The sequence below is a fragment of the Rhinoderma darwinii genome, chromosome 3, assembly GCF_050947455.1.
Source record: "Rhinoderma darwinii isolate aRhiDar2 chromosome 3, aRhiDar2.hap1, whole genome shotgun sequence".
Taxonomy (NCBI): Eukaryota; Metazoa; Chordata; class Amphibia; order Anura; family Rhinodermatidae; genus Rhinoderma; species Rhinoderma darwinii.
The window spans coordinates 348,259,008-348,274,319 of NC_134689.1; the positions used below are offsets into that span (position 1 = coordinate 348,259,008).

The window sequence follows — 15,312 nt, forward strand, 5'->3', positions numbered from 1 at the left end:
GGAGGAATTGCTTTACAAAGGTTGTGGTGCTTTATCTCCTTTAGTCCTTGTGGAAAGTAGAAAAAATTAGCTAAACCTAAATTTTCATTGAAAGAATGTAGATTTTAATTCCAATAATTTCTGCAATAACCCTGTGGGGTCAAAATGCTCACGATACCCCTAGATAATTTCCTTGAGGGATCTAGTTTCCCAAATGGGGTCACTTTTGGGGGATTTACACTGTTTTGACACCGCAAGAGCCCGTCAAACCTGAAATGGTGCCTAAAATATTTTCTAATATAAAAAATAGGCCCAAAATCCACTAGGCTCTCCTTTGCTTCTGAGGCGTGTGCTTTAGTCCAGTAGCACACTAGGTTCACATGTGGGATATTTCTAAAAACTGCAGAACCTGGGCAATAAATATTGAGTAGCATTTCTCTGGTAAAACTTTGTGTTACAAACCGAATGGATTAAAAATGAAATTCTGCAGAAAACAAAAGAAATTTGTAAATTTCACCTCTACTTTGCTTTAATTTCTGTGAAACGTCTAAAGGGTTAAGAAACTTTCTAAATGCGGTTTTGAATACTTTGAGGGGTGAAGTTTTTAAAATGGAGTGACTTACTGTGGGTTTCTAATATATACGTCCCTAAAAGCCACTTCACGACTGAACTGGTCATTTAAATTTAGAAAAATGCTAATCTTTGGTGTTTTTCTACAATTAAATACTGAATGTAGAGCAAATTTTGCCAGTAACATGAAGCCCAATGTGTCACAAGAAAACAATCTCAGAATCGCTTGGATAGGTAAAAGCATTCCAAAGTTATTACCACATAAAGTGAAACATGTCAGATTAAAAAATGAGGCGGTCAGGAGGGTCAAAAGTGGTCAAAGCGGGAAGGAGTTAATGTGTGTATATACAGTATATCAGTAATAAAGGTTTGTGTATAAATTCTTGTATATAGTGACTGTATGTACTCCATACATCTTTATCACTGTGTTCATCACCTCTTTATGGTGAAATCACTGTGTACCTTCTCCTTGTATTATGATGATGCGTATATATTACTCCAGTTTTATTACATCACTGTGTATTATCCTCATATAGTGATACACTGTGACCATGCTTACTGTACTGTGACAGCAGTATTATTCCTGTGACTGAGGGAGTACTCACCATTGTTGGCTAAGGGTATTCAACTGTCACATGAGAAAAAAAGGTATATTTCTAAAATACTGGCATTAAGAAAATATCTTAGTCAAACTAGAACACAATCCCCCCCCCCCTATTTTTGGGGATCTAGACTATATATTATATTATACTTAATATAATATTAGTCCATGTTGATGGACCAGGCAAGCTTCTGACATTTTTCTTCTGTCTTCCTGAGCAAAGTTTCGATGGTAAATTTTGTGAGATTTATAAAATTTTAAATGCACAACCACAAAGACACACATTTCCAACAACTGATCAGCCATTGTTTTTGTTTTATTTATCCATATAAAAAGCAGGTAAAAAATACATTTTTTTTAATAAATAAAAAGTACCTAATATAATTCACACAAATCAACCAAACACAACCAATATTCTAAATCACTTAAAGAGGCTCTGTCACCAGATTTTGCAACCCCTATCTCCTATTGCAGCAGATAGGCGCTGCAATGTAGATTACAGTAACGTTTTTATTTTTAAAAAATGAGCATTTTTGGCCAAGTTATGACCATTTTTGTATTTCTGCAAATGAGGCTTGCAAAAGTACAACTGGGCGTGTTTACAGTAAAAGTCCAAGTGGGCGTGTATTATGTGCGTACATCGGGGCGTTTTTACTTCTTTTACTAGCTGGGCGTTAGGAATGGGAGTGTATGATACTGACGAATCAGCATCATCCACTTCTGTTCGTTAACACCCAGCTTCTGGCAGTGCACAGACACACAGCGTGTTCTCGAGAGATCACGCTGTGATGTCACTCACTTCCTGCCCTATGTCCTGCATCGTGTCGGCCACATCGGCACCAGAGGCTACAGTTGATTCTGCAGCAGCATCAGCATTTGCAGGTAAGTAGCTACATCGACTTACCTGCAAACGCCGATGCTGCTGCAGAATTAACTGTAGCCTCTGGTGCCGATGTGTCCTCGCTCGTCCGACACGATGCAGGACCTGGGGCAGGAAGTGAGTGACGTCACAGCGTGATCTCTCGAGAACACGCTGTGTGTCTGCACTGCCAGAAGCTGGGCGTTCTGAAGAGAAGTGGATGATACTTCTCGTCAGAACGCCCAGCTAGTAAAAGAAGTAAACACGCCCCGATGTACGCACATAATACACGCCCACTTGGACTTTTACTTTAAACACGCCGAGTTGGACTTTAGCAAGCCTCATTTACATAAATACAAAAATGGTCATAACTTGGCCAAAAATGCTTGTTTTTTTAAAAATAAAAACGTTACTGTTATCTACATTGCAGCGCCGATCTGCTGCAATAGCAGATAGGGGTTGCAAAATCTGGTGACAGAGCCTCTTTAAATTAAAAATGCCAAACCGGACAAATCCTTCTTAAGCTTACCCATGACAAACATTACACACGACTGAAGCCTCTGACAAGGTCTACGTAGGTATTGCTTCATATAGGTCATGATATATCTAATAATGGTAAATCAAGATCAACTGAATTTGTTTTAGAAATCTTGAAGAGGTTTCAACACTCATTATTATTATTAATATTATTAATAAGCGACAATAATTCCAGGGCGCTGCACAAACGAAATAAACAAGGGTTTAAAAGAGGCTCTGTCACTGGTTTAGTAATTCCCAATCTCCTAGCTAATCTGATAGGCGCTGTCACACTGATAATTCTAGTGAAAATTGTGTCCTAAAACATTATTTGAAAAGTTATGAGCTTTTTTTCTAAATAGGCAAATGAGGCTATACTAGACAACTGGGAGGTAACAGCAGGGATTCTCCTGAGGTGGAGCCGCCTTACAGCCTCTGACACTGTCCTATCAGCATGAAGCTGCTTCACACAGTGGGAGAGACAGAGGCTGGAGGGAAGGGGGATCACTTCAAATAGCCATATCTCCGGCTGTGGACCACCTAGATTGGCAGTTCTGGTGGCATATGAAAGAGTAGATTCTAATCTTTCATATGGCACCAGACTCCCAGTTATGACACAACCAGAGGTATCACCAGTTGAATACACAGTCAGGAATGGAAGCTGTATACTGTATGATCAGGCTTGACAGGGAAGGGGGAGAAGCTGGATGCTGATTGGACAGCGTCATACAGAAAACATTACACCACCCAGAGTGAAAAGAAAGAGTCACCTCCTATTTGGCTATTAGAGCCGCATTAGCATATTCAGAAAAATGCTCATAACTTTGCAAATAATGAACGTTTTGGAAAACAAATCACACTGTAGTTATCAGCAGCAAAGCGCCTATTAGATTAGTTAGGAGATAGGGAATGAATAAACTGGTGACAGAGTGTCTTTAAATACACATCATGAGACAATAAAAACAAGTATGGATGCAGCCATCTTTATCTTGACTGATAACTTGCTGCAGCGTGATATCACACAACAAAAGCCATTGACAAGTCATTGAAAAAAAGTCAAGATAAAGGATCTTGTCACTGTGTATTTAATGTGTTAGAAGTCAAGATAAAAACGGCTACATCTGTACATTAGGCATGAGTTTGCTGAGTGACACACTGATATAAAAAGAATTAGCCAAGCGACAATGTTTTGGGCCGTTTTAGCTAATAGGAGAACAGATCGGTCCCTGTAATAAGCTGCCCTTATATCGGATGATGGTTCTGATTCAATGACAAGCACCCTGAAAGTGAAACATATCGAACTCTGGTAAGATTATCTGCAAATTGATACGTATAAAGTGAGTTTTAATCATATATCTTAATCCAATCCCTCAGAGAACGTTAACCACTGCAGGAGTTTTTGGTCATTGATCTGTCCAAGAAAAGGGCACGTGTGGCAATGCAATGATCCAATATTTCCCACTGTATGAATGATTGTGGTAAATATTCTCATGTATTTTCCTCTCCAGAAAGATCTGATAAAATAAAAAAGCTCATTGTATTTGGGGAAAATCTTTACATCTAGTGTTACATAAGTGATATAGTTGAGAAATGACGTTTCCATCAAATTCAATCAGGGGAGGGGAGAAGATGTGTGTGGCTTTGTTTCCCCCTGATTTATTTTGGGGCTTGGTTTGAAATCTCGATTTTGGGGTCAGCTGGGGGGGGGGGGGTCTGAATTTATTAATTGTTCTTGAGTCTAAATTCATTTTAGGGTCTGGTCTTTGGTCTAAATGAAGTTTGGGGTCTAGGGTCTGAACTACATAGTATGGTTGAAAAAGACGTCATATCTCCAAGTTAAACCGAGGAATGGGAGGAGGCAAAGAAATATGGGTAACCTATAGAACTTTTTTTTACCGCTATTGAACCAGAGGGAGGTTTTTTACAAAAAAAATAAATAAATACCCATGAGGCATTAACCAATCTGCCCATAAAAAGTAAAAAATTCCCTCCTGATCCCAAGTTGCAATCCGACGGGATTAACATTCAAACAAAAATTCTACACATTGACATAGGAGCAGATATTTTTTAATTCTAGGAAATTATCTAAGCTTTTTTTAAAGCCTTCTACTGTCCCTGCTGTGACCAGCTCCTGCGGTAGACTATTCCATAGATTTACAGTTCTTATGGCAAAGAAGTGTTGTCACCTCAGGAGACTGAACCTTTTTTTCGCCAGATGGATGGAGTGGAACAGGTTTTCACCATATTTTTTATATGGGCCATTTATAAAACGTATACAAGTTAAACATGTTCCCCCTTAGTGGTCTCTTTTCAAGGCTAAATAGGTTTAGTTCTTTAATCTTTCCTCATAACTACATGGCATCCTTTCCATGAACTGGAGCCCAGAACTGAACTGCATATTCTAGATGAGGCCTCACTAAGGCTTTGTAAAGTGGTAATATTACATCCCTGTCCCGTGAATCCATGCCTCTTTTAATACACGACAATATCCTGCTGGCCTTAGAAGCAGCTGATTGACATTGCATGCTGTTATTTAGTCTATGATCTACAGGTACAGCCAGATCCTTCCCAGACTCTCCCAGTATAGCTCTCTCTAGGACATATAATGCATGCAGATTGTTGATACCCAGATGCATAACTTAACCAACCTGTTCTGTTGTATATAAAGGGCTAAATAACCCATTGAGTAGCTCTGCCTTTTTTTGATCCCCCATGACCAACTCCCCATTACCACTATTTAAGGGTCCTTTATGTTCAAATATATAAATGCCAAAAAAAAACACAAGATTAGAAGGATTTTTAGGAATTTGTTTTGCTATCTTTGGCCACCTGACCTTAATTTTGTAAACTTGCTGATTTTATTACTTTTTTTTGCAGATTTTATTACGTTAAACCCTCAGATTTATATTTTTCAAATGCCCTTTTTTGTCATTTATTGTCCTTTTTACAGTATGTGTAAGCCATGTGGAGTTTAATTTTAGTTGTTAAGACTGGTTACCTATAGGAAAACTTGTAGTATAATTACCCAGAGTAGATTTTAAGCACTCACATTTATCATTTGTACCGTTATCCGACAATAGTGGTTACCAGTCCAGGTCCTATAGCGCAGCCCTCAACCTGGGATTTGATCTCCCTCCTCATCCCGTGTTTCAATTCTTCCCCTCCCCTGCTAGAATTCTCTTCCCCAGCAGAGCAGACCCCCTACCATTCAGGTGCCAATCACCTGCAGACTAAAGCATGATCCATCTCCCTTACACCAAGACTTAAACCATGCACTTAACTTGCTTAATTTTCGGGTGTAGTGTCTGAATGAATTTTGGGGCTGGCTATGATACGAATACTAATGGCTCAGAAAGTGCTTTGGACTACTTGTTTTTACTCAGGATTTGCCACAAAACTCTTATGTTCTATAGATGTAAACATGCACCGTGGTTATAGTCCACGGGAAGTGAATAAAGGAGGTTCTTGAACTAAAACCACATAATTGGTGCCCTCCGAGATTTAACACTTTGATAGCAGAGAATTTTACAAGCTCAAATATACATAAACCTGAGCAGAATGCCGGCTTCACAAAAAAATTACGCAAAACAAGCATAACTTACTATTATAAAATGAATGTCTACACGAAGCACGATGCACTTTCAAGCCCTTTTTTAACTAAAAACATGTACAGAAATTATGACAAAAACGTAAACATTGGACGCACGTGTCCCAGGTATGTGAACATCAAGATGATTCCTTTTTATTGCATTATAAATATTCTCAATATGCTCTATCCACGAGCATAGTCTATTGTAATAAGTTTGGTTCTTACTTGATGTTAAAGGGGTAATCTGATATCATGTGAATGGGGCTAAGCTGCAATACCAGACACAACCCAGAGACAGGAGTGGCCCCGGTTTCTGGAAAAACAGACACCCCCTTTAAATTCTCAGCTATTTGTTCCCACAGGGTTTTGGATACACCCTATGATCCTCTAGCTTGTTCCCTCATCATCACTTTCCATATTGACTGGGAGGTAGCCTCCCTCCCGTGGCAAGCAGAGACAGCAGCCAGCTCCACTCAGGTCCAGCTCCTTGAAATTAAAGTCTTTTATTTTCAGGCATCTGAAGTCAGTCTCATCAAAAGCATTACACATTTCCTTGAGTTTTGTCCAAAACAGATAGGACAATCCAATACCTAGAGCCTGTGACAAAGAAAGGATTAAAAACAATAGTTATAGAGAAAAAAAACCCACAAAAATAGTTATCATACACACAGAGATGGTGCATATTAGAATTGATTATTTTTTATATGTAGTGACAGTTTAGCAGACTCGTATGTAGCTCAATGTCTAGAGTTACGGATGCGGTCCTGTCGTGGTGGCCAAACTTGCACAGTTTTCTCTCATTAGTTTATTGTAGCCAGGGTCATCTGCAATAGTACCCGACCCAGCCATCTCTCTGAAGCTCCATAGAGATCTATGGACGGTTCAAGAGCATGCGCAGTATCCCTGGAGTCATTAAAAGGTGTTGCAGACCTTATCAGGGCCTTGACAGTGCACTAGCTCAATGGCACGGTTATTCTTGGCAGCATTCAAGTTTTCTCTCCCTAAAAAGAATGCTATTATATGTGTTTTTTACATTATTATTATAAATCATGCACAGAAAATATAAAGTACGGAGCCTGATACACTTATATAGCATCATCGGAAGTGTGCACCTTCAGGGCAGCGGCCAATGACATCAGCCGCTGGTCTGAACTGTCAATCATACTCGGGAGTACCATCCCCCACAAAAAACAGCAAATGTGAAAGTGGCGTGAAGCAACGGTCCAGGAGTGAACATAAATGGCAAAATGAGAATACCCCTTTAAGGACATAGCGATTTTTTTAGTTTATAAATCACTGCCGTCCAAGATCCAGAACTTTTTCTTTCCTGTTGACGTAGCGGTTAGATGGCTTCTTTGTTAAAATGTAATAGTACGTCCCATTGCAGAAAGGGGTTAAACAAAATGTAATGTTAGACAAAGGGAACATGAGTAAAACACCTAATATACATAATATAAACACATAATATAGTTGAAGTTTGAATTATTACTGAACAAATCTAAAGAGCAAAGCAAAAAAAAAAACTTTAAAAAAAATCTGTGGAAAAACGCCATGTAAACACAGCGTAAACATGAGCTTACCAAAAAAAACGCAAAGCGCCTCATCGTGCAGGTCACCTAGTTGTAGAGCGGTAAGAGACACAAGTGAATATATGCTCAACTGAGCAAGTTGTGCAAGTGACAGGCACAACCCTGCTGTAAGTGTAGAAGACGTGTGTTAGCGGCATCTGGGCTGAAACGCGTAGGCATAATAAACTATAGAGGTTTCATTTTTCTCTTACTTCTTGATCCTAGATACATCCTAAGGCTAGTTTCATAAAAAAGTAATACGTCCCTATGATGCTGTTAGTTACGGTCTTTAGATCCCCACTCAAGCTGGCATTTGCGGCAGTAATGTGCACTGAAATGCCGCAACAAAATGCATTACAATGTAAGTTATTGTTTTGTTTTCATTTTGGTGTGGATTTTGAGGCCAGTTCAACTGCGGAAATATTTACGCGATGTGTAAACCCAGCCTAACTGTCCCCTGTTCATCTTTTTAGCAGAGTCCTGCAGGTTTTGTGCCAATATCGCCTGATATTTGGAACTGTTCATAATTCCCTCGACCTTGACTAAAGCCCCGGTTCCAGCTGCAGAAAAACAGCCCCAAAGCATAATGCTGCCTCCACCATTATTCACTGTGGGTATGGTGTTCTATTGGTGATGTGCAGTGTTGGCTTTGCACCAAACATACCTTTTGGAATTATGGCCAAAAAGTTCAACCTTGGTCTCATCAGACCATAACACGTTTTCCCACATGCTTTTAGCAGACTTGATGTAGGTCTTTGCAAAACATAGCCGAGCTTGGATTCTTTTTCATTGTTAGAAAAGGCTTCCGTCTTGCCACCCTACCCCACACACATGAAGAATACGGGAGATCACAGGTCACATGCTCATGTGCTCGAAAAGGTCACATGGTTTTCCGAAGGCCCAAATTCTAATGTTGTGCTATTGACTTGACCACTGATGTGAAAGGTCGCCTCGTCGCTGACCACCAGCATGTCAGCAAATTTGTCCTCTTACAGTCGGCCCTACAAGTCAATGCAAAAGTCAGGGCGTCTCGATTTGTCGTCTGATTTCAGCTCCTGAAGAAGATGGAATCTGCATGGCTTACAATGCAGATGTTTTCATAAGATACGCCATACCGTGGCACCTGTAGCTCCATACTATTCAGCCTGGTTGACTTTCTATGATTACGCTCGTTCATGGCTCAAATCCTGTTCATGGTCTCTTCCGAAGTCTTTGGGTGGCCCGGATTTGTCCCATGACAAACACCCAGTGCTTTCCAATGCTTCACCCAACATGAAATGCATTTTCTATGCGGAGCACATTTTCAAAATTTATTCTGAAAGTTTTGCTGTGCTGTCACAACAGACCCCGTTCTTGCAAATTCCATCACGCAAAAAGCTTTTTCTTGCTTCGATGTCGCCATCTTATGTCACACTCTGTAAGCACATTTCAAATTTGGCTCTTGAAAATGAAAGCAGTGCTGTGATTGGCTGCTGTGGGCAACTGAGCCAGTTTTGCTTTAATTTTCAGTCACTGGCCATTTACCACTGATGTTACTTTAACTACAGGCCTTTACATTTGCACCATATAAAATCGGACTGGAGAGTGTCCATTTCCAAGGTAATGGGACCGACAGTGAGCGGTGCTCTCTCCAAATAAAGAACGATTGGTACGGTGATCTGCCAAAATTACACCAAGGGTGCAACACCAAATCATCTCAAGCCCCACTAAGGTAGCAGGGCAGAAACCACTGCTAACCAAGAGTGTCATCAATGCTCCGGTCACATTAGAATATTTTTTTTTTAAAAAAGCCTCTGTTTAATCTCCAAGCTCTCTAGGATGATAATCTATAGGTAGGAGTCAAAATGGAACTCTGTGGAAAACACAATCCCTTCTGTGGCAAACACAGCATTTCAAAGGAAAGAACACCAGCACCATCATGGAGGTGGTGTGATGGTGTGCGATGCTTTGCTGCTTCACGAGCTGAACCACTTGTAACAAATTTTGTACTCAACCAGAAAAGTCTTTACAGAGAATGGGTTGTGCAGTGAGACAATTAGTCTACATCTGAACAAATGAATAACAAAATTAACGTTTTGGGTTGGCCGAGTCAAAGCTTGGATTTGAACCAAAAATACATTTTGTGGGAGAACATGGAACAGTTTCATGTGTGTGAATTCAAGCAGATAAGACGTTTCAACCCACTCATTGCTTAACAGATATGCCAGACGGCAAGCAAAATGCTGGAAGAGTATGGTTGCAATTTATTTTTATTTACTACCGGCGGTGCAAGGGTTTGGGGGCCGCTACTCTTATTGGACTTTATACAGGTTTTCTGGGAATTTTCATAAGCTCTCTATGAGCCTTAAAGAAAAAACATTAGACGTTGCCTTATAGTTACAATACAAATTCTCATCTCCTTGGTACCCAATGCTCGCTTGTTTATAAACTAGCATCATGTGTCAGCCACACCATGACTATCTACGGCAGCCACAATGATTGAATGTCATCCAGTGACGTCACAGTGCATGGTAGCAATTGGCTGCTGTAGTCATGTGACATGGTGTCACTATGGATGACATGTCATGATGCTGGATTGTAAGCCAGGGAATGGTGAAACTTACTACAGTAAGCGAATGACATTTATTGAAATTCCCAGGAAAACCCTTTTACGTAAATATTTTATTTGTTTACTCTGGTTGCCTTTGTAGAAAATCACATTGCGTTAAAAAAAACAGTGTGGCAAATATGCGACACATGCGGATCTTCATATTCTTGTGGAGATCTGAATGTGTCACCCGCAACCAGGGTTGGGATACGGCTGGTTCGCCAGTTTCTTCCAAACCAGCTATTAAAAGTACAGCTTGTTCGCGGAACCGGGGTGAAACGGGTGATTTGCCTAGCGCTGCCCTGCAAGGCACAGGATACCTCGCTATTCAGCGCTTTAGCGATGATGCAATTGGCGCGATTATGTCATTGCGCAGCTGTGTCGTTCCGCTGTATAAGGCCTGGCGTCGCTGGACGACTGCAAGGGAATGGCGACAGGTAAGCTGAACACTTATTTTATTTTTTTCTTATGGTGGGAAGTTTGGGGTTTAAACTGAATTTGCAAATGATCTCTGTACTGAGCTGTATTTGTGCATTATATATGTACTTAGCTTGGTTCTGGTGCTGTATATAACTCCAAAACCAAGCTCATACATACATACATACATATATATATATATATATATATATATTATATATATATATATACACATATATTATATACACACACACACACACACACACACACACACACACACACACAGCACATGAATACAGCACCAGAACCAAGCTCAGTATAAATACAGCCAAGCTCAGTACATGTATATATGATTTGGGATTGGTTATTATGATGTATTTATGTACCGATCTTTGTTCTGGTGCTGTATATATGTACTGAGAGTGGTTCTAGTGCTGTATTTATATGTTGAGCTTGGTTCTGGAGATGTATATATGTGTACTGAGCTTGATTGTTATGATGTATATAACCCCAGAACCAAGCTCGCTCATACATACATACATACATACATACATACATATATATATATATATATATATATATATATATATGTACTGTGTACATGTATATGTATATGTGTACTGAGCTTGATTGTTATGATGTGTGTGTATAATATATATATATATATATATATATATATATATATATATATATTATACACACACATCATAACAATCAAGCTCAGTACACATATACATATACACAGTACACATATATATGTATGAGATTGGTTCTGGGGTTTTATACACATCATAACAATAAAGCTCAGTACACGCGTAGCGGAAAGGCAGCTGGCCAACCAGGTACAATACAATGTCTATAGTCCAGAAAGGATACCTATGGCAATGTAGACAGTAGCGGTGAATCAGGCTTAAGATGAGGCTCCGGCAGCAGGCAGACACCCGGTGGGTGTAACACAGTAGATGCAGCGGAAGACACAACTCGACTTCAACTCTAGATGGCACAGAGGCATAGTAGCACAGGATACAGGGTACAGGCAGCAGGAACAGGTAACACTGGGAACCGGAAAACACTAGGAGACCATTTGCAAGACAAACTAAGGTAACACAACAACGCTCAGGCAATGACCACGGTCGTCAGAGGGTGTCAGAAAGACGGTCCGTGGCCAGGGACATTACAGTATCCCCACTCTTACGCCCCCTCCTCTTGGTGCCAGAGCGGGAGAGAAACTTCCTCATGAGGACAGGGGCATCGATGTTCTCCTCTGGCTCCCAAGACCTCTCTTCTGGACCAAATCCTCTCCAATCCACCAAATAAAACGTCCTTCCTCTCATTTTCTTGGTGGCCAGGATCTTCCTTACTTCGAAAGTCCCTGACGAGCCGTCAGGAGCCACTGCGGAACTAGGAGTCCTAGAGTAGCGGCTCAGGACCACGGGCTTCAGCAGGGAGACATGGAAGGAGTTAGGTATCTTGAAGGTAGGAGGCAGCCGAAGCTTGAAAGACACAGGATTAATTTGCAGCAGAATCTCGAAGGGTCTGAGGAACCTGGGAGCAAATTTGCAAGACGGGACCCTCAGCTGGATATTCCTGGAAGACAGACAGACCTTTGTACCTGGAATAAACTGGGGAGGTTCTCGTCTTCTAGTGTCTGCCTTTCTCTTCATGCGGTCCACCGCCAGCAGAATAGAAGATCGGGTCTGTTGCCATATCTGCAGAAAGTCCCTGAAGGTAGAGTCATCTGCAGGTACCTGGGACATAGTAGAGACAGGAAGAGGAATTCGAGGATGCTGGCCGTAGACAATGAAGAATGAACTGGAGGTGGTGGACTCACTGGTATGGTTATTATAGAAGAACTCAGCCCACGGGAGCAGCTGCACCCAGTCATCATGCCGCCTGGAGACAAAGTGCCGCAGATAGTTTTCCATAATCTGGTTAACCTTTTCGACTTGACCATTGGACTGAGGATGATAGGCCGAGGAGAAGTCCAACTTTACACCGAGGAGACCGCAGAGTGCTCTCTAGAACTTTGTGGTGAACTGGACCCCTCGATCCGAAACAATATGCAGAGGCAAACCGTTCAGACGGAAGATGTGTTGAACGAAGAGATCAGCCAGTCGAGCAGCAGAGGGCAGGCCAGTCAGAGGAACAAAATGAGCCATTTTAAAAAAACGATCCACCACCACCCAGACCACACTGCATCCAGCAGAGAGAGGCAGATCTGTGACAAAGTCCTTTGCAATATCTTGACAGGGGGCATCAGGCACAGGCAGTGGTTGGAGCAGACCAACTGGTCTGGAAAGGGCAACTTTATTTGCTGCACATACCGTACAGGAGGAGACAAAGTCTGTGACGTCTTTGGGCAGCGTGGGCCACCAGAACTGATGGGCAATTAGGTCTCGGGTCTTACGGGCACCCTTGTGACCTGCCAGCTTGATTCTTCCTCTGTCTGCCAGACGTACAAAAGTCCTTCCCGGAGGAATATCAAGAAGGGTCAATAATATTCTGTGGGAACTCCACAGTGTCCTCTGTCTCAAATGACCTAGACAAGGCATCGGCCCTCACATTCCAGTCAGCAGGTCGGTAGTGGAGCTCAAACTGGAACCGAGCAAAGAACAGTGACCATCTGGCTTGACGAGGATTCAGCCGTTGGGCCATATGAAGATAGGTCAGGTTCTTGTGGTCCGTGAAGACCAGGATTGGATGAGCTGCGCCTTCTAGTAATTGTCTCAATTATTGCAGAGCCAGCTTGATGGCCAGTAACTCCCGATCCCCAATCTAGTAGTTGCGCTCTGCGGGAGAAAAAAGCTTGACATACCACAGTCTTGCCTTTCGAACCTCTCTGGAACAAAAGTGCGCCAGCACCAACAGAGGAGCCGTCCACCTCCAATGAAAACTGTAGGGATACATCAGGATGATGAAGGAAAGAGGCTGACGTGAAGGGCTTTTTTTTAAGTTTTGAACGCGGCTTTTGCTTCTGGAGTCCACTCCTTGGCATTCATGCCCTTTTTGGTGAGAGTAGAGATGGGAGCTGTCAAAGAAGAGAAGTTGGGATTGAACAGCTGGTAGAAGTTGGCGAATCCCAGGAAGCGTTGTATGGCCCTTAAGCCTTGAGGGCATGGCCATTCCAGGACAGCCTTTACCTTCTCATGGTCCATCTTGAGGCCCTGATCGTAGATAATATAGCCCAAGAAGGGTAGAGACTTTCTTTCAAACACGCACTTCTCCAGCTTGGCATCAAGAGGATTCTCCCTTGAGAAGCAAAACCTGGCGGACATGACTGATGAGTTACTGGATCTGGGGAAAAAAAAATCTAAATGTCATCAAGATACACCACAACACAGACATAGAGGAGATCACGAAAAATGTCATTGACAAATTCTTGAAAAACCACGGGGGCGTTACATAGGCCAAAGGGCATAACCAGGTATTCATAGTGCCCATCACGTGTATTAAATGCAGTTTTCAACTTGTCATTCTGACGAATACGGATTAGATTGTAGGCCCCCCCGCAGGTCCAGTTTAGAAAAAAAATTTGCCCCCAGTATGCGATCAAACAGTTCCGAAATTAAAGGCAATGGGTATCTGTTCTTTACAGTGATCTGGTTGAGACCCCGGTAGTCAATGCAGGGTGGGAGGGATCCATATTTTTTCTTGACAAAGAAAAACCCGGCTCCGGCCGGGGATTAGGAGTTACCTATGAAGCCCCTCTCAAGATTCTCCTTAATGTAGGTTGACAGACTGGCTCTACGGTAAGGAGAGAGGGTATACTCTACTGCGAGGAGAGGACGAATCCGGAATCAAGTCGATAGGACAATCATACGCTCGATGTGGAGGCAACATCTCTGCTTCCTTCTTGTTGAAGACATCTGCGAACTGAGAGTAGCAAGGAGGCAACCCTGAGAAATGACTGATGCGGAGGAGGCTGAAGCGGATGGATATGCCCCAGACAGCGGTTGAGATACTTGGGACCCCACTGGAGAACCTCTCCGGAATCCAATCCAGGACTGGGGTGTGTAGACAGAGCCAAGGCAAACACAGCAGCACGGGGATGACAGCCTTGGGCAGGACAAACAGGGAGATGAGCTTGGAGTGAAGGGCTCCCACTTGAAGCCTCCGCGTCTTGGTCACGGACAAAATTGGATCAGGCAGCGGCAGTCCATTTACAGAGGCAAAGGTCAACTGCCTTTCCAGCAGAACAGTGGGCAAATGAAGCAGGTCCACAAGATCTTGGCAGATGAAATTGGCTGCAGAGCCAGAGTCCAGGTAGGCAGAGACCGGATGGGGCCTCTCGCCTGCGACGATGGTCACAGGAATGAACATTTTGGAGGAGCGTTCTCTATTAAATGCTGTATTGCCCAGGGTTGTCTCCCGAACTAATCCTAGGCATTGGGGTTTTTTGGCTACTGGGGAGACTGACGCACGATACGGCCAGCGAGGCCGCAATATAGGCAGAGTACTGATGTGAGCCTGCGTTGCTTTTCCTGTACTGACAGTTTAAGCCGGTCCCCCTTCATTGGGACCTCGGGTGGAGCAGTAGACGAAGGCAAGAGGGGTTGCTGGAAGTTGGGAGCCAGTCTAGGAAGCCGTCTCTCTTGTCGAACTTCCTGAGATCTTTCCTTGAGCCTT

At 42.4% G+C, this 15,312-nt stretch overlaps 1 protein-coding gene across 1 annotated transcript in view; it reads right to left on the reverse strand.

The window, feature by feature from the left end:
• Nucleotides 1-2,470: 2,470 nt before the first annotated feature.
• LOC142749903 (tetraspanin-15-like) overlaps nucleotides 2,471-15,312 on the reverse strand; it is a 252,093-nt gene continuing 239,251 nt past the window's right edge. The window contains exon 8 of the mRNA XM_075858487.1: nucleotides 2,471-6,711. Coding sequence (XP_075714602.1) covers nucleotides 6,502-6,711 — 210 coding nt within the window. The 3' untranslated portion in view covers nucleotides 2,471-6,501. The remainder of the gene's footprint in view (nucleotides 6,712-15,312) is intronic.